This window comes from Rattus norvegicus, chromosome 1, assembly GCF_021556685.1.
Source record: "Rattus norvegicus strain SHRSP/BbbUtx chromosome 1, alternate assembly SHRSP_T2T, whole genome shotgun sequence".
Taxonomy (NCBI): domain Eukaryota; kingdom Metazoa; phylum Chordata; class Mammalia; order Rodentia; family Muridae; genus Rattus; species Rattus norvegicus.
Window position 1 is genome coordinate 43348597 of NC_141534.1, and position 24922 is coordinate 43373518.

General features: G+C 40.0%; 1 protein-coding gene across 13 annotated transcripts in view; it reads left to right on the forward strand.

Moving 5' to 3' along the window:
* Esr1 (estrogen receptor 1) overlaps nucleotides 1-24922 on the forward strand; it is a 392546-nt gene that overhangs the window by 241068 nt on the left and 126556 nt on the right. For all 13 annotated transcript variants that reach the window (NM_001433731.1, XM_087622361.1, XM_087622605.1 and 10 more), the window contains one exon: nucleotides 17748-18083. In NM_001433731.1, coding sequence (NP_001420660.1) covers nucleotides 17748-18083 — 336 coding nt within the window. The remainder of the gene's footprint in view (nucleotides 1-17747; nucleotides 18084-24922) is intronic.

Sequence of the window (24922 nt, forward strand, 5' to 3'; positions counted from 1 at the left end):
CACACACATCCTCACCACACACACACACGCACGCATGCTTAGGAATCAGTGACGTATGTAACCAATTACTAACCCTGAGTCTGAACACTGGAGTAGAATACTTTTTAGCCACAGATAGAATCTCTGTCATTTTGATTTGCAGGCATTTTGATGGCTTTATTTTTTACCATTACTAACACATTAGTTTTCAACTTCTACAGTTAAATCATCCTTATGAAATTACATCTGGACTCAACTGTCAAGTAAGATGACTTAGCTGCCCTTCAAACGGTACAAATGGCAGAAACTGGTCATTCTTAACACAAAAAGACAAGTTTAATATAATGCAAATGCTCCTGCACTTAACTACATTAAGAAAAACTTACTTTGGATTAGTTAAGGATTTACAGAAAATTTGCAAAGATGATGTGATGATTAATTTAATTGTAACTGAATTGCACCAAGAAACACTTAGGGCATTGTTGGGGCACACCTCTCAGGAATTGCCAGAGAGGTTTAGCTGAGTGGAGAAAGACTGGCCCTCAATTCTATCCATCCCACAAGCTGAGGTCCCAGGCTGAGTGTAAAGGCGAAAGTAGAGGCAGTTGACCATGGATCCTCTCCTTCCTCTTGTGCACCAAGCCACCACTTTGCTGCACCTTCCTTTCTAACTGCCATGCCTCTGAAGTGTAAGTGAGGACGAACTCTTCTTTGGGGCTTGAACAATGGCTCATTTGGTAACGTGCCTGCTGTACAAGACTGAAGGCTTGAGTTTGGATCCCCAGCACTTGTGTAAAAGCTGGAGGTACTTGTGTAAACCACAGGGGTGGGTTTGTAGAAACAGATGGATTGATTAGCTCATCTACTCACTGATTAGCTCTGAGTTCAGTGAGAAACTGTCTCAAATGATAAGGAAGAAGCAACTGAGAAAGATAAGTGTTTTTGACCTTGCTTTTACCACACACACACACACACACACACACACACACACACACACACACACACACACACACGGGGGGGGGAGATAGAGACACAGACAGAGAGACAGACACAGACAAAGATACAGAGACCCAGAGACACAGACAGAGACAGAGATACAGACTGAGACAGATAGAGACAGAGAGACACAGAGACACAGAGACACACAGAGAGATTACATGTACACATTCATACACATGCACCATATACAATAAGCAAATAGTTTCTCATTTAATTTACTTTCGATCAGGTATTTGATCAGTGATGAGACACGTAAGTAATACTGATCCAGGGACTTCTGCCCTGCTTACGTCCCTCCATTATTAACACCTCACACAGCATGGTGCATTCCTCATGGCAGAGGAACAAATCCTATAGCATTTTGTTTACTAAAGTCATACTTTATGGTGCTGAATTTCTGCTTATGCCATCAGAATTTAGTACAATTAGAAGCCATGCCTCCTTAAGTACCCCTTAACGGTATCAGCGTTTGAAGTCCAGGGTGGATTTAGTAGGTATGGATTGAGCATTTCACAGAATGTCTTACCATATAGATTTGTGTGATGGTTTTCACATGATTAGACTGAGGGTAGTGTGTTTGGAGAGGAATACCAAGGAGGTTAAACATGGTTCTTATTACATCCATGTGAAGAGAGTTGTGCCAAAATGGCCTCTCTCGAGTGATGCTTTTATATACTAACCTTTGGAAGGAAGTTAACAGGGTAGCTCACACTTGAAGACTGTGAAGTCATGTTCTATTTACGTAAGAGTGGATTAACGACACAGTTTTTTAGAAGGACACACTATGTCTATTAACTAATTTATTTGTTTATAAATAATTACTTTCACCTACAAAATCATCCATGTTCACCATGCCTGTTCTGACTCTTCTTACCCTTTAGACACATAACAAGTCCTGCTATGTTCCAGATCTTTTTGGTATGATCTGTTCTGGGATAGCCTAGCATTGCCATCATGCAGTGTATTGAGGTTTCAGACTGGCTGCTTGTACATAGCCATGGGCACTTGCTCCATTCTCAGCTTCTCATGGCTTGAAAACTCATTATTGTTAAGTAACAAATAGTGTTCTTTTATATCTATCTTAAAAAATTTACTCAATTGTGAAGGCCATCTTAGTTGTTTCCCGTCTCTGGCAATTAAGAATAAAATTGCTGTAAATATTTTTATGCAGGCTTTTGTATTAGCAGGTTTTCAAAACAGGAAGAGGATACCAAGCGATATCTCTTACATCACCTGGTTATATTTGCTTTGCTTTATACAAAACAGCCATTTTGCTTCTCAAAGTACCCACAGTGCTTTGCATTCCCACCAGCAAGAAACGGTTATTTCCACTTCTTTATCCTTTCGGCAGTGATTGGTAGTGTTATGCTTTAGATTTTATTTATCCTAGAACATGTCATAAGACTTAATGGTGTCTGTTTTCATGAAAAAGATTATAAAGAATTTGTATTTGTTATTTCTTAAATGCACAGTAGTAATCACTGTAAAGCCATGTGATTCTGGAAGTTTCTTCTTAGGAACATTATTAATTATTCATGTTATAGTCTTTTGTTATCTTTTTATTGTCTGAGGGGCCACTAATGGTGATTCTTTTTATACCTTCAACTTCTAACTTGTGACTTTCCTTTTCCTTAATTATTCTTGATAGAAGTTTATCAACATTATCTTGAAGAAACAGTTTATATTTAATTGACTTCCAATATGCTATGCCTTTCTATTTTATTTTATTGATACATTTATTAATTCTTTGAGAACTTTATATTATGTATTTGGTTATATTCACCTCTGCAGGTCTACATCCACTCTCTCCACCATCACTTACTGTCCACCCAATTGTGAGTTCTCTCCCCATTCCCAATTGAGTTCCAGTGATGTTGGCCAACTACTCATGGGAATGGGTCAACCTCGGAGAGTGGCTGACCTGTCTTGTGTGCAGAAAACACTGTTTCCTTAAAGTCATCCCCCATCTCTGGCTCCTACAAAGTTTCCCACTCCCTCTTCCACGTAAATTACCAAACCTTGCAGGGTGAGGCCTGACACATAAGTCCCATTTATAGACAGATGCTTCACAGTCTCCTGCATGGCGACCAATGGAGGGTCCCTGTGTTAGCTCTCTTCTATGGCGAAAAGATGTTTCTCTAGTGAAGGATGATAGATTCATTGATCTGTTGGTATAACAATAAGGCATTAGGAGTCATTTTAATACTGTGTCCATAGAGCAGAATGATAGTATTAGATTACCCCATGACCTGTTTAGCCACAGGTGCTTGGCTCTGTTCATATCTCACAAAGCAGACCTAATTATTATACCTCTCTGTTTCCTTTGGGATATCCAAGCTATTAAAGGCTCTTTTCTTGAGGTTTCTAATGTTAGGTTTCAGATATGATATTTTCCTTTCTATTTTATATATTCATTTACTGCTATGGAGTTTTCTATAAGTGCCTTTCCTTTTGTCTTAATGTATTTTACATTTCATTTTTATTTTCACATAATACAGAATATTTAAAATTTCTTTGAGACTTTGTCATCCAGACACCTGCCCTTTAAAAGTACATTGTTTAATCTCCAAATACTTGGTAATTTCTAAAGAATCTTTCACTCACCAATTTTTGGCTTACTCCTATTCTGGTTGAGAAGCATGCTGTCTATGGCTTCTTGTTTTTATATAAAAATATGTTTTATTCTCCAAACCTGGCTTATCTTGTGTTTTGTAAAAGCTCAAGAAAAAATATATTTTACTGTCATTTGATGGCGTGTATTAAAATACAGCTAGATCTACTTAGCTGAGGAGGTGCCCAACTATATCTCTATTGACTTCCTGCTTGGCAGAACTCCACATTATGGACAGGGAAGAAAAGTCTAAATAAATCAATGGCTTTGACTTTCCTTTCCATTCTAAAGTACCATTCTTAGGTTACTCTTGTATTTCATCTGTAGAATTGATGATTATATTGCCCTGTAATTTACACATAACTCTTCTTCATGTCTGCCTTTGCAATCTCTTCAGCCCCAATTAATATAGAGCTATATTTTGATCAGTGTCATAGGATCTCCCTCTCCATCCTTTTACTACTAACATATCAGATTCTTGATAATTAATAGAGGTTCTTGTACAAACCCCTAATTCAACTTTGACAATCTCTGTCTTTTAATTGGGGTCTTCAGACCATATACACTTAAAGCGGTTACTGACGCATTATTATCGCCATCGGCCGGATGCATCTTTTTGTTTTCCCTTGGTTTCATTTGAGCATTTTATGTAATTCTGGTTTGTCTCTGCTCTTCAAAAATCAAATATATGCCAAAATGTTTTCATGTAGTGTCTCTGCTGAAGTTTATACTATACAATTTTAGCTAGTTGAGGAACATATTAATGTAACACAGATCCATTTTACAAGTAGGGTAGATGCATTTCAGTACCATCTCTGGTCCTATCTCTGGACCACTGCTGCCAATTCCATTCATTCTCTGTACATTACTCCAAATACGTAGCGATTGTTTTAACCAAAAGTTATGTTTTAGAACTTCCCACAGTGCGTGCAGAGCTCAGGTCCTCTCAATCTTGGATCCATCAGCAGCACCTGTGATCTACTGCCTGGTCATTGCTGTGATGTCTGAAGTTTTCTTATTCTGGTAGCTTTGCCTTTGTCTCTAAGGTCCACCTAGAAGAAGCACTGCGATATTTTAAGACTATAAGTTCTATCATGTCTCTCTTCTGCTCATAATCACTGGCTTCTCCCCTCTCAGGATTCGGTGCATGTCTTTGCCCTGGTCTGCTGGGCTCTGTGCAAGTGCCTACCTTTATCTGCTTTATTGGGGTGGATGAGTGGGAAGGTTGCTATAATGGTGGTGGTGGTCATGTTCCCTATCTCTGGCCCATCCTCTTTCTTGCCTACTGATCACCTTCAGAGTTGGTCCTTCCTCCTCTTTCAGGGCTGAGCGCCCTGCTCACCCTGCTTTGATCTCCAATCTCAGAGATGCTTTAACTTCCTCCGCTATCCTCTCCCACCTCGTCTTTCCCTCCTGGCACCCATCAATTCTTGACATTATTTGTTTGTTTAATGTCTATCTTCCTCGTGCAATTAAAGAATATTGGGAGTAGAGAGATTTTTGTCCTTTAACCCCCACAGCAGTGTCTGGCCATAAGTATTTTGGGTTGTGTGAATGAATTAAAAATTAAAGCTGAATTATGGTACATGATTTCTGTGCACATGCTTTAGTAAATTACATAGAACCTTGTCCAAGGCACAGTGGTTCTTCCAGCAGTTCTCCCTCAGTCCTGGCTTCTTAGGGAAAAAAAATCAAGGGAAGCATGATTGGGAGAGCCACCCTTGATAGGCCCATTCTAGCCCAGCTATTACATTTGAGGAAAATAGCCCATCTCAATATATTTAACATTCCAACACCTAAGATGTATGTAAAGTGCATAAATAATAGTGTTAGTGCAGAGATGAGGAAATGCACTTTTAAATGTTTCCAGACCAGGGTTTATATAATTTAGAATCACCAATACGAAACATTACAGCTGGTAATTGCAGTAATTACACAATCATGATTGCATACAATGGGTCAATAGAAGCAGTGACCTCCAGGGATTCCAGGCCCGCTTGCAAACAGAGCTTACTTCATTTATTTTACTGATTAACAGTGTCCATAGGTTCGCACAAATTGCACCCTTCTGTGTTTCCTGAGACTGCTTGCTGCATGATGTTTAAGCGTGGGTCTGAAGCCAGTGTGACTAGGTTCACACCTCAGGTCTCCATCTGTGTCCATTCTACTTTCAATGGTAAGGATTGAACACAAGGCCTTGCATTTGGTAGGCAAGTGTTCTGCCACTGAGCTACATACTCAATCTGGTGCTAGTTTCCTTGACTATTGAAAGAGGTGTTGTACTACTAAACTGACATTGTGACTTCGAAAATTAAATTATGTCGTTTAGGCCAAGAGTTTAGATGAGTACCCACTATGTAGCCAATACTCAACAAATGGCAGCTATTTTTCTAAGGACTATTACTGTTAAGTTGTTTCAAGAAACACACATTGGATCTTTAAAGTGATGTGGTTAGGTCACAGATTTGATGGGCAAACTGAAGAATCAGACTTTGGCAATGGGTAGGACATGGAGCTGCCTAGACAATCTGGAATAGGGAGCAGCCTGTGGGTGGAGGCCAAGTAACCCACTTTCGCTCTAGAATCCAAGGCCATAGAGAGCAGTGGTTATCCAGTTTCTACTTAAAGGCAAATTTTGACTCCTACCAGCTCATAGTAGGGAAATTAATATGGGAAGATACTTAGGAAGTCAGGAAGCTGAGAATTAACAAATGTCTATTATTATAACAATTATTAAAATCTTATTTAAATATTTGTTGATGAAATCTCCCATCATCCCACAGTTCTTAATGCCTGTCATTTTAAATGCTTTGTGGTGATTCTAAATGACTAAAATCCTGAAGATGCAAATGTGTAGATTTATCACGACCCTACCACAATTCAATTATACCAATCTGTGCTTTATTGCATCAAGTATCATCAACAGAGACATTTTCCCATCTTGTATTGAGAACTCATTCCTGTGTAGGGGTATAAATCATCCTACTGAATAGACAGTTACATTGACACAGTGATACCCGAGGAGCATGTGAAGAGCTACATTCCTTTGAAGGCCCACCTGCCTCTTTTGCAGCCACTGACATGAGTTACAGTTCCAAGTTCCACTTGTAATATAGGCAGTGATGCTGGGTGGAGAGGCGCAGTTGGACAAGGAGGAGTGGTTTTTGTCTGCAGAAGGTAGGAAGTTGTCCAAAGTGTATGCAGATTGCAAGCAACGAACCACAGTGTGAAGAGGGTGAGTGGACCAATTTCTGGAGTCTGTGCCTCAGAGCTTACCACATGGGGGGAGAGGGAGGCCAGGAGGTATAATGCGTTGTCTCTACTTACAGAAATACACTACTTTCTCAACACCAAGATGTGCTAAGGAGGGCTTGAAAACAATTTTGCTCACCATTCTTTACCAAAGAGGGAAAGGAAGGGAAGCAAGATCCGTGATGGGAAAATCCCAGAAGAGATGGAGGGTCTCATGCTGACAGTTTGATAATAGAGAAAAGAGAAGAATAGGAGGGGTTTGTCACACTCTAAGGATGAAAATAAATCTTAGGATAGCTCCATGTGTTTCAGATAGAGGGATAGTGTTAAACTACCATCCTGTTAGAAGTACTGTTTACAAATCAAACCTGGAAAATGGTAAGACACAACTGATTTTAAATGTCAGATACCTAGAAGCACATGATGATGTCCCAAGGAAACACATCTAGAGATTCCTATTTAAACTCACTTTATCCCCTAATCCCAATACAGTATCTGTGCACGAGCTTCTACTGTCCTGGTCCTGGATGCTCATCACACCATCTCAACTATACTGGACTATGTTCACTGAAGTGGCCAGCCAGAGTGAATCCTTTTGTCCCTTTAACTCCTTCTGTCAGCTATCTGGCCACATGGACATGAAAAACAAGACAAAACTCCCACTGAAGGTCAACATGCTCATGGAGTGACTTAGAAAATGGAGAAAGCAGCTACACTGTGGACATTAACCAAGCAATTTAATCCAAGTTAATTGGATTGCAGTAGAAAATGAGGATAAGTAGGTGACAGATGAGGAGAGGCTGCAGTGACTTGAGTAGGGGGTGACAGATAGTGAGTCAGCCAGTTTTCCATTACTATAACATAATACCAGAGGTAATGATCTTATATGGAGAAAGAAGTTCTTTTGGCTCATGGTTTCAGTCCACATTTGTTTGGCTTTGCTACTCTTGGTGGCTAATAAAGAGGTATGTAGTGGAGGGAACTCATAGCAAAAGATACTTATTGGTTCATGTCATGGCATCTTAGAAATAAAAACAGTGACAGAAAAGGGCCAGGGTCCCAACTGTACCTTCAAGGTAGTCTCTCTGATGACCTAATTATCTCCCGTGAGGACTTACATTGGAAAGATTCAACGCCTCACGACAGTACCTGTCTTAGAGTTTCTATTGTTGTGAAGAGACAGCAGGACCACAGCAGCTCTTTAAAAAGGAAGGGGGCTGGTTCACAGTTCAGAGGTTTGGTTCATTATCTTCATGGCAGTGTGCAGGCGAACAGTTCTGGGGAAGGATCTGAAGGTTCTACATCTTGATCTGCAGCAGCAGAAAGTCTCTTACCAGGCCTCATTTGAACATATGAGACCTCAAAGCCTGTCCCCGATGACACACTTCCTCCAACAAGGCCACAACTTCTAATAGTGTTACTCCGATGGGCCAAGCATTCAAACATATGAGTATTGGGGGCATTTCTATTCAAACCGCCACAGTGCCATAGCTCAGTACTAGCCCTTTAACACGTAGTGATTGACGGAGACAGTGATAGACCACAGTCGATGGAGGCAGTCAGTAGACATGAAGGGAGCTAATTAGCACATATTTGAGGAAATGTTTGGTTAGCTTGGGTGACTCTCTTGGCATGAAGGAATGTAAAGTAGCTTGAAATGATCCAGATAATGCACAGATCCTTGCCACAGCATGCTGTGATGAATTCAATAATCTTGGACTACAAAACGTAAACAGATAGCATTACTTACTAATTACTGAAGGCAAAGCCACCTAAGCTGCAAGTCATGGTCCTGCCTGACCGAATAAGAGGCTTCGTGAAAAAGTTGTGACAAAGTTTCTGAATGCAGTGACCAAAGAGCAATTCCAAACGAAACACTTAATGAGCCCAAGTCTTTTCGGGCAGTACTCACCCATGTGGCATCATACAGCTTCCATGTAGCCTGGGTTCTGGCACACAGCATGAACACCATGTATTCCTGGTACCAAAGTGTTTCCCAGTGGAAGAGAGTGCTTCCTGAAACAGCCTCACTCAGGTTCAAGACAATGCTGGGTCACAAACTGGAGTGCTTTACTATGTGTATAAAGTTTTCTGCGCATTTTAGGAACAAGGGTTCTATTACTGAAAACAAACACCTTTAGCATTTCCTATCATTCCTCAGCATGTAAGGGCCAAATTCATGTCTTTGGAATCTGTTGTGTTAGCTGAGCAACCACATCCACATAATTACTTTGTGATTTTATTTCGCCTTTAAAAAAAGATTTATTTATTTATTTATTTATTTATTTATTTTCATTTAATTTGTATTAGTGCTGATTCTACATGTACACCTGCATGCCAGAAGAGGGCATCAGATTCCATTGTGGATGGTTGTGAGCCACTGTGTGGTTGCTGGGAATTGAACTCACGACCTCTGGAAGAGCAGTCAGTGCTCTTAACCACTGAGCCATCTCTCCAGCCCCTTATTTCACCTTTGATGTTGGCAAACTTTTATATAGCAAAGAACTATCTTAAAACACATTTTCTTTGAGATGTATTAGGAACTTATGTTTGCTTTGTATAACTAGATACCTGTGGTTGTATAAACTTCTCAAAGGGGGTTAGAATGGGAAAGGTTCAACAGATCTCAACATATGGGTTTTACGATCTGTGTTATGATACACAGGCTCTGGAGTCCAGTGGACCTGGGTTCAGATCCTCAGCTGTTCTTAGACTGGATGGACGATACCTAAGTCTCTTCCCTTTCTGTTCAGTGTGGACACCATGAGGATTTACCGTCCATCATGAGTGTGTCTACTTTCTTTTGCTGCAATGTTATTTGGTTGTTATCTTTATTTAATTTGTTCCTAATCAGCATGCCTATTTATTTCAACATACTGAATTTAAAAAGCTTTTAGTGTATTTATTTACCTGGCTTTTTAATACCTCATGAGTAATTTGAAGTTACTGAAAAACAAAGGAAATCAATTATGCAAATGTTTGAAATAATATTACATTGAAGTAGTTGCAGGCAGCCTGGGAAGATTGCTGATTTTGTTGTGGTTGGGTTTTTTGTAGAGGCATAGATTCCTAAGAGGAAAAGGATCATTCCAATAGAAGAAAATTTGAAAGACTGCATTAGAAGCCAGTAATCCAGAAAATTCCATCGTTAATGGATATTCAGATAGCATGTTAACTTTTCCTGAGATTCAAGGACCAAATCAAATAATTTAAAGGCTGACAAAAAATGAATGATTAAAACCTAGGTGGGCGTGGCGATGTGTGCCTCTGAGCTCAGCATTTGTGAGTCGCACATAGGGAGATGGAAATTCAAGGCCAGCTCCATATCAAGTGCAAGATTAGCTGTAATGAGACTCTATCTTTAAAAGGGGGGCTGGAGGCTGGGGGCTGGGTATGTGGCCCAATGGTAGTATTCTTGGCTAAATTGTAAAGACGTTCTGAGTCTTATTAACTCTCCACCTCCACTGCAAAGCAACACAAAAACACCCAGAAAATCAGATGTCATTTTTTTCTGTGGGTCTCAGGCATTTGACTCATTATTATAAATATTTTGGTTTAGAGCCAGGGCACCACTGTCTAAGCAGCTGGTATGGCTTCAGCCTCCTCAGAAGTCAGCAGCCCCAGTCTTCCTTCTGGCCATCTCCTGACTTGAAGGCTGTCTTTGAATTATTCAGCAGTCCCAGCTTCTCTAGGGTCTCTGGTCATGCGTCCTCTTCCTTGTAGTCTTCTTCTGGTTGTCTGGTTTATTGATTTAGAACACACCCCTCCATTAATGTCCTCAGGATGGATTAATGTCACTCAAGTCCATACAGAGAGCTACCAGAAGTTCTAACTGTGGCTTTTCTCCACTCTCACAGTAGTGTGATGAGGGTATGATCAGTTCAGATTGGCTGCCATTCACATTTAGAAAAACAGGGCAGATAACATCACATTCGCCTTTTCAATTCCTTTATGTAAAAATTCATGGCTGTTCTTGAATATGTGTCAAATGACTTTTAAAGGATAGCTTTGCTTCGATACAAACACGAAGTCATCAGACACAGCTTGAGAGTTAAATAGTAAACAGTTACTCTTATGCCCAGACACAGCATTGGAATCACCTTGCTGAACATACTCCTCCATAGCCCCGAAACGCCCTTTTTCATGGCTAAATGACAGTCTGGCACGTCTCATTTGCACTGCATTACACACGACAGTGCTATTTGCTACAAATAAATTTCATGATTGTCATGGATTTTTCTGTTTGATATTTGCTTAATATAAACTACTGATTTTTTTTAAAATAATGTTTTTTTCTTTTTCTTCATGCCTTGGTAGTTTAGTCTCTTGACCTTCTCTAATAGGTTAAAAAACATAGTTAAGGAGGGGTAGGTTTGTGTTGTTGCTCTACAAATGATTCTGGAAATGCCTGGAAGAAATGAATGTAATTTTAGTTTTATCTCTGTATTTTAAGTATCCCCATCACTCTTTATTTTTGACCTTTAAAAACTTATTTTCCCCTTCCCTTTCCACACTGGACCCTTCCCAAGTGCCTTCCTTTGAATCCCTACCATGTCTTTCCTCCCTTACTTGTCTCAAATTCATGGCCTCTTTTTCTTTATTATTGTTTTACACACACACACACAACACCCCACCACCACTTCAATACCACCATCATCATCACCACCACCACTTCCATCACCACCATCATCACCACCACCATTTCCATCACCACCACCATCATCATCATCATCATCACCACCACCACTTCATCACCACCATCATCATCACCATCACCACCATCATCATCACCACCACCACCATCATCATCATCATCATCACCACTTCATCACCACCATCATTATCATCACCACCACCACTTCCATCATCACCATCATCATCATCACCACCATCACCATCATCATCACCACCACCACCATCATCATCATCATCATCACCACCACCACTTCATCACCACCATCATCATCACCATCACCACCATCATCATCACCACCACCACCATCATCATCATCATCACCACCACCACTTCATCACCACCATTATCATCACCACCACTTCCATCACCACCACCACCATCATCATCATCACCATCACCACCATCATCATCACCACCACCATCATCATCATCATCATCACCACCACCACTTCATCACCACCATCATCATCACCATCACCACTTCATCACCACCACCACTTCCATCACCACCGTCATCATCATCATCACCACCACCACTTCATCACCACCATCATCATCACCACCACCACCACCATCATCATCATCACCACCACCACCATCATCATCATCATCATCATCACCACTTCATCACCACCATCATCACCACCACCATTTCCATCACCATCATCATCACCACCACCACTTCCATCACCACCATCATCACCACCACCATTTCCATCACCATCATCATCACCACCACCACCACTTCCATCACCACCACCACCATCATCATCATCATCATCACCACCACCACTTCATCACCACCATCATCATCACCATCACCACCATCATCACCACCACCACCATCATCATCATCATCATCACCACCACCACCATCATCATCATCATCATCACCACCATCATCATCGCCACCACCACTTCCATCACCACCATCATCATCATCACCACCACTACCACTTCCATCACCACCACCATCATCATCATCATCGAAAACAACCACATTTTTAGGTAACCTATTCAGTCCTATAATATTATTTATGTGCACATGATTAAAGAGCTTTCTATTTGGTATCAGATAACCAATAGGTGGGCTCATCCCTGGCATTCATTTTTCCTTCGCTCAACAGTCAGTGTTCCTTGTCTAGGGGTGGCACCCTGTGAGATGTCCCCTTTCTGTGTGCACATGTTAACTAGTGTCATCATTGTTCTGCAGTCATGTTGTTGAGGTGTCACTAGTGCCCAAAACACAATGTCACAAAAGAAAGGTGAGAATTACCCTTATGTGTGGGTGAAAGGATAAGTATACCTCATCCTGTGTACATAAGTATTAGCTGTATGTGCCATGGAAATGCTGCCTGTGGATGTTAAAGTTAACCTTCAGGATTCACTTCACGTTGGTGAAATAGAAACATAGAAACAAAAGGTGGACTCCTTTTTTGTTTCCAGTTTCACTTAATTCTATTCAGAGCTTATTTGAATTTTATGAAATACTGACACATTACCATTACTAATATATATATATGTATATATATATATATATATATATATATATATATATATACTGTATATATTGATAGTTTGCTAGAAGAACAGTCTTTCCTCATTGGGCCACACTCTGGGATTCTATTGTACACAGTTGGCCAAAGAATGTGCATAATTTTCTGTTTCGTTTGCCAGTAGGGATCCTGGTATCTGTAAAGCATTGTGTCTCTAGAATAAGTTAGAATATTTATGGGTGCTTGCTTGGTGGTTTTACAAATGCTCAACTCTCTCAGGCCTCTAGCTGCATCTCAGGGCTCTGCGTCTCAGTCTTGGGACCATGTTTGGCTTGTGCTCAATAACCTGAATCATCCCACTGTAAGAATCGAGCAGGTGTGATGGCCCAACACATTATTGTAAACACTGAATGAAACCACATGGACTTGTAAAGTCCCTAAGGAAGGACATTTTCTGATTTGACACATGTACACATAAAATCTCTAGTCAGTTTTCTACCCTATTTACTTGTTGTTAAATAACACCTGGAAAGAGAGAACCTTAGCTGAAGAGGTGCCTTCCTCGCATGGCCTGTGTGCATGTCTGTGTGGTGTTTTCTTGATAAATGATTGATATGGGAGGATCCAGGTCACTCTGGGTGATTCAGTTCCTAGGTATGTGGATGTGGGCTATATAAGACAAATAGCTGTGCAGTCTAGAGAGAGCAATCCAACAAACCATGTTCCTCCATGGTCTCTGCTTCATCTTTGCCTCGAGTTCCCTCCGTGGTTTCATTCAATGATGAACATAACCTGTAAGCCAGATAAACCTTTCTCTCTCCAAGTCACTTTTGCTCTTGGTGTTCGTCACAGCAACAGGAAGCACACTAGACAAGTGTTCTTGGAATCCTCCAGTGACTCTTAAGTGACAGCCACTACGTGTAATGTCTTGCTATTACAGAATGCTTCTTCCTGCTGCATTGTTTATAGTTTCTACATGCAGCTTCAATCTTAGCCTTGTGCTATTAGGTCACTATTTAAACTAATGCAGGACCTGTGTCTGAGGTGCATTTGCTTCCTCTATCGTCCACTGCAGGAGGCTGATTCCTCGTGTTCTTCACTTGACTGTCATGGACATGAAATCATGCTTCCTTAATGTTCTAGCTACTCCAATTGCAACAGGCTTATTTTCCTTAAATATGCATCATCTAGTACGATGCTTTACATGTACTCTGATGAGCAAAATCATGTGGGATATTTATTTCCCTTAACTGAGGTGCTGAGATGTTTGACCATGAGATTATTGAAATGTGTGACTATGATGCATGGTGGCCAGTCATCCTGCTGCCTTTATCCTCTTGACTTCTAGACATCCCTAAACATGTTAACTTTGTGCTCATGATAATGAGTCAGTTTCAAAAACTGGCTTATCTGAAAATCAGAACAAAGTCAACTTCCTCTCAGACGCAGCATGTGAATACAGAGTAGTCACTGACGGGCTCTGGGCTGCAATCTCTTAGCACATGGCCCCAAATGAGAACCATCACAGACAAGTCCTGCCTGGCAGTTTCCAAGATTCATCCCACAAAATTATTGCAAGATCTGATTACTGTAAAACATCTTCCCATGTAGTCACATAAAGTACTTTAAATGCACACCATGTGCTCAGTGCACATTAGTGATCAAAATTACAATCCTTGGAGCTGGAGAGACAGGTTAGCCATTAAGAGCACTGGTTGCTCTTCCAGAGGACTCTGGTTTGATTCTCAGCACCCACATGGTGGCTCACAACCACCTGTAACTCCACTCCCAGAGGATCTGACACCCTCTTCTAGCCTCCCTGGACTCCAGGCATACAGTGGTATCCAGGCAAAACACCACCCATATACATCAAATTAATAATTCAAAATATTAGTGTTTACTATTACTGCTTATTCCAGGATATGCAGTAAATGCTCATTTTTGAGCAGGAATAATCGATGTTTTGTCACTCAGGACAGATATGAAAACATCATTGTTCCTTGTAATTTGTCAAGAAACTGAAACACATATATAGCTGGATTTTTTTTAAAAAGATATAATTTTATTGTTTTCAGGTGTAAATTAGATATATTAATTGACAATATATATCCCCCTGACAAAACGACTGATACGTGGTATTTATTTTTCATGTGTTTAGTATGAAAAATATTTGAGCTAGCCAAGCATGGTGACGCATGCCTTTCATCCGGCACTTGGGAGGCAGATGTAGGTAGATCTCTGTTGTTCAAGGCCATCCTGGTCTACATGGCAAGTTTCAGGACTGCTAGACCTATATAGGGAGGCCATGTCTTAAAACCAAACCAAACAATTGTAGCGATGCTTCACTATAGTGATAATCCTTTCCATGTAAGTCTAAAAGTTAATATCTAACTCACTGTCTAATTTTGGAGAGATCAGTTTGCAAGAAATATAGAAGCTTGGCTTCATCTTTGGCCTTTGAAATAGTTATTTTTGTTGATAACATTTGGTCAGGACAGAATGGCCTTTTTCTGGGTAAGACTCTGAGTCAAACGCTCAAAGAATACACAGCAGAAAAATTGGTCCACCTGCTCCCCTGGGGTCTTTAATTTACTTAGTGAGAGTCACAGGTGGATAAACCTTTGGAAGAAGAGTATTTGAAAACGATTTAAAACTTTCATATTTCAACAAATGTATTTGTGGCAAACTCATAGCTAAAGACACTGACAGACTTGGACCAGTTCCTAAAAACACAGCTCAGCAGCCATGAGAATTTAACTGAACTGACCCAGGGTCCAGGACCATACTGAATCGTAAGTAGATCAGCATCTGTAGCATGCCCACTAGGAGTCTGTACTGGTTTTTAATACTCTTTGGCTTCTTTATAACACACAGTTAGGCTTCATTCTCTGGTTCTGTGTAACAGAACACTGGAACTTAACTTCTCCTGTGTGACTGAAAATGTAACCTCGTTATACTTACTCCATGCTTCCTTCGCCCCTACTCTCTCGGCTTCTTGGAATGGCCATTCTGTTCTCATTGTCTGGGATGACTATTTACATTGTTCACGAGGAGCTATTCACCTAACACACTGTCTTTCAGCCCCACCTGGTTTGTTGCAATGATAGAATATCACTCCTTTTTATGACTGAATAGTGTACCACATGTTCTTTGTTCATCCCTCAGTTGATGGGCATTTACACTGCCTCTGTATCTTGGGGTACTGCATTCGTTACTCAGCTTATGGACACAATACTGTCTCTATTTCTTAGGGTACTGCATTAATTCATCAGTTTGTGGACATGCCTCTATTTTGGGGGGTATAACATTAATTCCACAGTTTAGGGACTCCTACATTGCCTCTATTTTGGGGGTTCTGTGAAGAGTGCTTGCAATAGACACAGTGATACAAACGTCTCATCAACAAATGTCTTGGCTTTCTTTGGACATCTGGCCAGGACCTAGATGCTGGGGTGGAATAATAGTTCTATATTTAATTTAAAAATTATTTTAAAGATGTTTGTTTCATGTGTATAGATGCTTTGCCTACATATCTGTCAATACATCACATACATGCCTGGTGCCTATGGAGATCAAAAGAGGTCATTGGATGCCCTAGACCTGGAGTTACAGTGTTGGTCTGGGAGCTGAACGCTGGTCCTCTGCAGCGCCATAAGTCTTCTCGGCTGCTGACTCTCAGTGAGCCATCTCTCTACACTTTAACTTTTCGAAAGAAAGCTACCTACTATTTTTGTAGCTACTATGCCAACGTACCACCAGGCAAAAGCATACTAGCATCACGTTTCTCCGTGTTCTCATCCATGTTTCTTGTTTTTTGTTCTTTTGGTTTGCATTTGTCTGGCTGTTAATGCAGAGTATTTCTAATATACTTGTTGGCCATTATGTCCTTATTTGAGAAGTATCTCCTTTGGTTGGCTGGTCATTTTTAATTGAATTATTGTTGCTTTACTATATGACTTACATGACTGTATCTCTTTCTTGCCTATCAGTGATTGTTAAATCAGAGTTTCTGTTGGGATTTTGTCATTGGTAGACCTTATTCCATCCTGGTACTCCACTCTATTACTTAAAAATACTGTTGATTTGCTATTAAAAAGTATCGATTACAGAAGCAGTCTTTGATAGGAAACCATATTTTTGAGCAACTAGTTATTATAATTTTATTATTTTATAACATTTATTGCACACAAGTGTACACAGAGACACATGTACACATATATTCACATATACATACACATATATACATATGCATACATGCACACATGTACACACAGAGACATATGTACACATATACATACATGTACACACATACATACATAAACACATAAAATACATACACAGATACATAGACACATGTACACATATACACACATGTTCACATAAAATAATACACGGATACACACATATATATGTATATAAATATACATAAACACACACAAAAGCATACACATACACATGTGCACAAACACAGACATGTATGCACAGATAAATACACATGTGTCATACATATATGTGTACACATACATATATATGCTTACACATACTCATATACATACATATATACAGACACACATGTGCACACAAAATTACTTGTATGTTAGAGACAACTACTACTCACTCATAAAATTCTATTGTTATATTCCCAGGAGCTTGTTCTGAGATTGACAGGCAAAAAAGGTAATCAAATTTGTTCTTTATCCTTCTGTGATTTCAGGGATACGAAAAGACCGCCGAGGAGGGAGAATGTTGAAGCACAAGCGTCAGAGAGATGACTTGGAAGGCCGAAATGAAATGGGCACTTCAGGAGACATGAGAGCTGCCAACCTTTGGCCAAGTCCACTTGTGATCAAGCACACTAAGAAGAATAGCCCCGCCCTGTCCTTGACAGCTGACCAGATGGTCAGTGCCTTATTGGATGCTGAACCACCTTTGATCTATTCTGAATATGATCCTTCTAGACCCTTCAGTGAAGCCTCAATGATGGGCTTATTGACCAACCTGGCAGACAGGGAGCTGGTTCATATGATCAACTGGGCAAAGAGAGTGCCAGGTAAGAATGCTAAACTCCACTTCCATGGAAAGAGTGAATAACTTTTCAACAATTGGGTGTGGTAAGGTGAGGGGGGAAATAGAAGTGTGCTATGTGATTAGAGAAAAGGCTGTATTAGAATTTGTCAATTGTCAATATAACCTACTGTATTTCTCTTGATACCTAGGAAATAGCCTTTAAAATTTAAAAGTAAACACCCAGCAGACTAAAACCTTAGGCATACTGTTTTTGGCCAGTCTTCTTTGCTCAAAAGACTTGGATGAACACTACATACCACACACATATATGTCCTGTCATGCAGATATCACATATTAAAAATACTTAATGCTTGGGGATCTGTGGAATTGTTTTTATTTCTAATGCTATCATTCAAAACACCTTTATTGAGAGGCAGTTTGTCCATATGTAATCCTTCACCAAATATTGGCGTACACTAAAGGCCGATAGTTTATTTGTAGAATGCCAATTATTTATTCAACTTGTTTCCTGCATGGGATGTCCAGAGAAACAAAGACACAGTGGTCAAACCAATGCCAACAACGTCCTAGGGAGCATTTAGAAGGTTCCAGAAGCTGGAGCGATGCTCTACCCCTCTTATTGGTCTCTCAAGTGCTGCCTTTATGGCTCTTGAGTGTTCTTGTTTAAGGAAAAGGACTCCAGTTATGATGGAAACAAGACCGTCCCATGCCTCAACTAATGGATTTCATATGCGGAAGTCTGTGCCGAAGCAACAGAAGGGTGGACTCTTGTTTTCTGGCTTACAGATTAAGTCAATGGGGGATGTAAATATAGAGCTTTTTCTCCTTGGGCTTCAATAGATCTGTGACATGTGGGATATTTTATCCATTTTTATAAAACTAAAATGCATGTGGCATTTTGGGCCTTGATTTCCAGAGTCACTGACAGAGTCTGAGTTGATGGGGATCTCCCCTTGGGGAATCTTAATGCATTTGCATAAACCCACATATAAACATGCTGTTCTTTGAGTAAGAAGGCAGCAATCCATTGAACCAAACTGACTACAGGGCATCCATCTAGGTGGTTGGGTAAGTAGGGTACGTAGAACAAATTTAAGTTTCGAGAATCGTTCTGTTGGACAAAAATTCTTGGCCATCTGAAGAGCTAAAAGTTTTAATTAGCACCTAGATATTTTAGCATTGTTTTGTGAGGCAGATACAGATACCTCAGGATTGGAATTACATAAGGATATATGTTTTTCCTTGAAGTTTGTGTCTGTTTTTATACTTTGAGAAGAAAAGAAAAGAAAAAGAGAAACCACAAGAGATTTAATGGCCGTACCCATGAGAACCAGATCTGGGCTGCTATTAAGTTTTTATTATTCTGTAAACATATCCCTTATGAGATCCTGAAAATTCTTGTTCCAGAGCCGAACTGTGGGTATATGCTGAACCCAAGCATATTTTTTTATTTTTATCTTTATTTTTAGAGTTACACCTTAACATTTTATGATTGATACTTTGTTGTTACTATTGTTGTTTATGTCAGGGCGCTTGCTGGGTAGTCCAGGCAGGCCCTGAACTTATCTTTCTGCTTCTGTCTGAACGAGTTCAACTATATTACTCATTGATGGAAGATTCAAGAAAATAGCCTCAATTTAGGATTAAAATAGAAGTCAAGGCTAAAAAGATGCCATTTTCGTGTTAGCTAATTCATTGTTAAACTCAGCATTAGACATGTGTGATGATAACATATGTAACAAAACTACTCTCAAATTTCTTTACGCTAATCAAGAGGGCCCAATATCTTTGGGTTAAACTATATTTTGTGAATTGGTCCCTTAGAAAAAGGAATTATAGAATCATAATGCAATTATGTACAGTCATGTGCCCTGTAACAACATTTTGCATAACAACAGGCCTTGTCAATAGAGTTAGGCCTGCATGTTCTATAGGTTAGAGCAAGGGCAGGTGTCATTGTTGGTGGGTCTGTGTTTAACATGGGTCAGTTTGTAGAGAAAAGCAGATCCACACAGGCATGCATTCCTCTGATGTGTCACTGTCATGAAGAGACACAAGGCTTTCTGTTTCTCCATTTCTCCATCTGTCTATTTCTCTTTGTCTATTTCTGCCTTTGTCTGTCTGTCTGTCTGTCTGTCTGTCTGTCTGTCTGTCTGTCTCTCTGTGTATGTGTACCATTAAAATGCAGCTTTGTAAGTGCAAAGCCTACTTATCTAGAGGAAATGGAATGAAAATAGCCACTGATTTAAAAAAAGGATGAAAAAAAGAAGAGCAGACCTAATGCCCTTAGGATGAACTCTGAAGATGACTGTGGAAGTTTGCAATGAAAATTTTACTTTCAAAAGACTTTATATACCCAAATACCTCCGTCATTTAGAAAGATAGTTTACACTGACGAGCTGGTATAGGGAATGCCACATTTATGATAATTTAGGAATAATAATGGCAATTTCAGAAAGGGAAAGAGAAACATGGCGAGGTAGAACAACAGCAATGGAACCAGTAATGTGATTTGGATTTGAGAGAGGCCAAAGTGGTTTTTAGGGAGGACTTGGAGGGCAGAAACAGAGGTTGGGGGAAATGATGTAACTGCACTGTACTCTCCAAAGAAATAATTAAAACATGTACACAACAGGAGGTAAAGAAAACACTTCAATAAAGAAGTCAGAAGGCAAAAGAATGACTATCACTGTAGCAGTGTGAACGGACTTCAGTTTGAATGGTAGATTTTTAATAAATATCACCAATATTTTGGGTTATTTAATGCTCTTTTCCAATTGAAAAGAATTATTAGAATTCTTAAGCTTGGATGAGTAAAAGTGGACTTTCCTTTGTCTTATCCTCTGGCCCCATCTTGATATGTGGGATTAAGAGGGGAGGATGTGGAAATGAGATGCATGAATGGTTGGCAATTCTAACACACAAAGTACTTGGAAAAGACGACTATAAAGGTAATGTTCCCCTTGGGCATGTTTAAAGAGCAGCTGTGAAAAAAGCAATGACTCCTACCTTTTATTGTTTTGACATTTAAATGTGATTATATTATCTTCTCTATCCTTTCCTCCTTCCCGCCCCTCTCATTCCAAACTTATAGCCTTTTTGCTCTTTAATTGCTCTTCAATCAATTTATTATCCTGATTATCTATCTATCTATCTATCTATCTATCTATCTATCTATCATCATCATCATCTACACATCTATTTTCTACCTTCCTATCTACTTATACCTAAATATATAAACAAAACCTTCTCAATCTCTATAATATTACTTATAGATATATGACTTCAGGGCTGACCACTTGGTTTTGGATAAAAACTGGGGAACAATATCGAGAGAAGACTAATTTTGGCTCTCAGCATTCCTTAGTTGCTTATAGTTCTTATTCTAGGGTGGACACCTGCGAGTAACATGTCCCTCTTCCAGGTTAGCGTGTTGATTGGTTTCTTGTTGATGTTGTTGTTCGGTGTTTAGGCAGCCATGTTGTTGAGACTTCATGGGTACAGCTTCCCTGTCATTTCTAGAAGACACAACCTCACAGAAGACTTGTGGTTCCTCTTTTTATCTGCATGTGTGCAATTTTCCCAGACGCCTATGCTGTGGAAACATCAGTTGGGACTGGTCACCGCACAGTCACTTGTTCTTTGAATTTTGGTGGGTTGTATTTTTATGTAATGCTCTCCATCTGTTACAAAGAGAAATCTCTTTGAAGAGGGGTGAGAGGGCTACAATTCTCTGTGAATATAAAGACAAATATTTAGAAAGAAGTTAAGGAATTATGCCAGACTAGAAAAATGGTGATAGTGGGATATCTTCCAATTGGCTAGATTTTTAATACCAGGCACAATCTCTTTCTTGCTGAGGGTGTCTTAAATCCAAGTAGAGAGCTATTGGTTACCTCCAAGATTTGCATGGCCATTATTGGACCCTTCAGGTTTTTGTGCTATGCAGGTCATTGTTGAGGTTCATAGGTATCATAGCTCATTAGGACTACTGGGGACCTCCTTCTTTTGGAAGCTTGTATGGTGCTTCTGTTTTCATGAAAGCTTTTCTTCAGGGAGGAGGTTTCCAGGTCAGATCCACCTTGGATCCTTTGGGTCCCGTGACTGAAGCACATGGCGTCTTCAGCAATAGGTACTTACTTTCAATTTCTGAGAGGCGACCAGGGCAATGGCAATAGCCTATAATGTTTTCTGAGTCTCTCAGACTCCCCTGACCCTGAAAGCTCTAAAGGAGCTTTCTTATGCCTGGTATTCCAATTTTTGTTATATAGACTATTAGTTTTGTGAGTCCATATAGGAAATTTTCATTTAAAGCATATACATACACACAGACTTATTTTTATTTTACTCAATTTTAGGTAAATAAGTAATATATCCCTTTTAGATTTTTTTCAGACATCCTTACTTTTGTTTCAGCCTCTTCTGCTTCCTTCTGTATCGACCTCTAACTCTTCCATTAAAGCTCCTTTTCCCATTTTCCCCCTCAAATCACGTGCACTTTCTATCTCTCTCTCTAGGATTCCCCTTGACTCTATTATCCCCTCTCGCTTTCCTGGTTTCTGTAATTAAGTAGGTTATACACTCGTACCTGAAGATCCAGGGCTCGGAGCCGCTGGTGAGATACTGAGCACACAGCATTTGAGGAAGACTTAAAAACTCCAGGGTAATTTTGAATCTTAATGTTTATCTGTAGAGGCTTGTTCTTCATTGTCTACACTGTAATTCCTTAGTACCTCATAGCTATTTTCTAGTCTAACTATAGAGGGAGGTTAGACTAGGAAAGTCTTCATACATGCCTATATTATCTGGAATATATTCACTACTCACTAACCCTCAAACTCTCCCCAGAACCCTGCCCGCATATCTCCCTCCCAATTTCATGATCACCTTTTATAGTAAATTGATCAATTATTTTAAGCCACTGAGCTCAAATAGTATAGTCCATATGCAACTGGTTATAGGGTTTTCCTCGTTGAGGCACATGGAACTGACCAGTGACCACATTCCTTTAAGAAAAATGAGTCCTCCCTTTGTGGCAGCTATCAACTGTCAATAGGACCTCAGCTAGAGTTGGGGCCTTGGGAACACACTTTCCAATCTATACAAAAATGTTAAAATGCCTTGATTTCATAACTAAAGATGTTGTGAAGTTGTGCATGCCATAGCCGTGGCATGTTGACTTGTAAATTAAACACTTCCTAAATTTTATTAAAACATATGCATAAAAACCAGTTTAGTTAAAGATTGTTCTCTGGTTTCCTATGTCAAATGATGATTTGGATAGATATGTGCGTTCCTAATGACTGGTTCTGAAAGTCTGATAGTGCTAATTATTAATCATAGACTTAGGAGGTGGTCTGAAGACCTGGCCCAGAAAGGGGAAGAAGGAAAAAAATGGCTTGGAGTTTGAGTTCATGAAGACTTGCTACTTTAATTTCTTTCATGAAATCGCAAACTCTGGACTTTCCCCCTGAGCTCTCTCTGTGCAAATAGGTATGAGTTCCCTCTTTTTGAGAGTCCTAACTCCACATAATTTTGCTTCGGTTCCCTTATTGTACACCTTTGGATTCACAAGGAATGGATCTCTTTTATTAGTATGTTTGCTTTAAGTCTCATGTACTGTTCCTCAGGTTCTGGGTCATCTCCAAGAGAACATGGTTGTCTTAACCATCCCATAGCTTAGGACTTCTTGTTCTCAAGTATCTCCAAGAACCTAATGGTCAGCATCCCTAACCCTAATACTCACCCTTGTCATTCACATCAGCAGTGAACAGAAGTCTGGAAACACATGAATAAATGGACAGATGAAGGGTGACTTTGGAACCTTCTAATTTTAAGAAATCTGAACCCTATCAAGCACTCAGTTTTCCCATTAACTAGGATCACGCTCTGGGGCTGGGATGATCCTCTTTATACCTTCCTTCACAGTCTACCTCATGTTGTAACATCTACATGGCATCTAAGGTGACCACAGTGGGTCCCAGTTTCCATCCTTATTAAAGGTTTAGAGGCATTTGAGGAGTGTACAGACATGAGCTCCCAGAACCCTGACAGATGTCAGTTGTCTACCCATAGAGGAGGTGTACTAGAAATACACATAGAGGAGGTGTACTAGAAATACACTTAGAGGAGGTGTACTAGAAATACACCTAGAGGAGGTGTACTAGAAATACACCTGGAAGAGGTGTACTAGAAATACACCTAGAGGAGGTGTACTAGAAATACACATAGAGGAGGTGTACTAGAAATACACATAGAGGAGGTGTACTAGAAATACACATAGAGGAGGTGTACTAGAAATACACCTAGAGGAGGTGTACTAGAAATACACCTAGAGGAGGTGTACTAGAAATACACCTAGAGGAGGTGTACTAGAAATACACCTAGAGGAGGTGTACTAGAAATACACCTAGAGGAGGTGTACTAGAAATACACCTAGAGGAGGTGTACTAGAAATACACCTAGAGGAGGTGTACTAGAAATACACATAGAGGAGGTGTACTAGAAATACACATAGAGGAGGTGTACTAGAAATGAAGGTGGGTAAGGACAAGAAGGAAGGGAGAAAGCTTAGCACCACTGTCCTGAGATCTGGAGTGAGCAGCACTTTCTATTCCTGGAGGTTCCTGTGCATTCAGGGACTTGGCAATAGGCCTCAGTATCCAATTCTCAGTCATAATCAAACCAGCAGCCCCAACCTGTGGGCTGTTGCAGGATCCTACCACATTTGCAAATGGCATTGGTGAGGAAACAGAATGTGGCATGAAAGTAGGGTGTCAACCTGGAGGGATGACAAATGCCATTATGAAGGGCAAGACTTGCTTGGAATTTGGAGCTGTTTTATATGGAGATCCCTAGGGC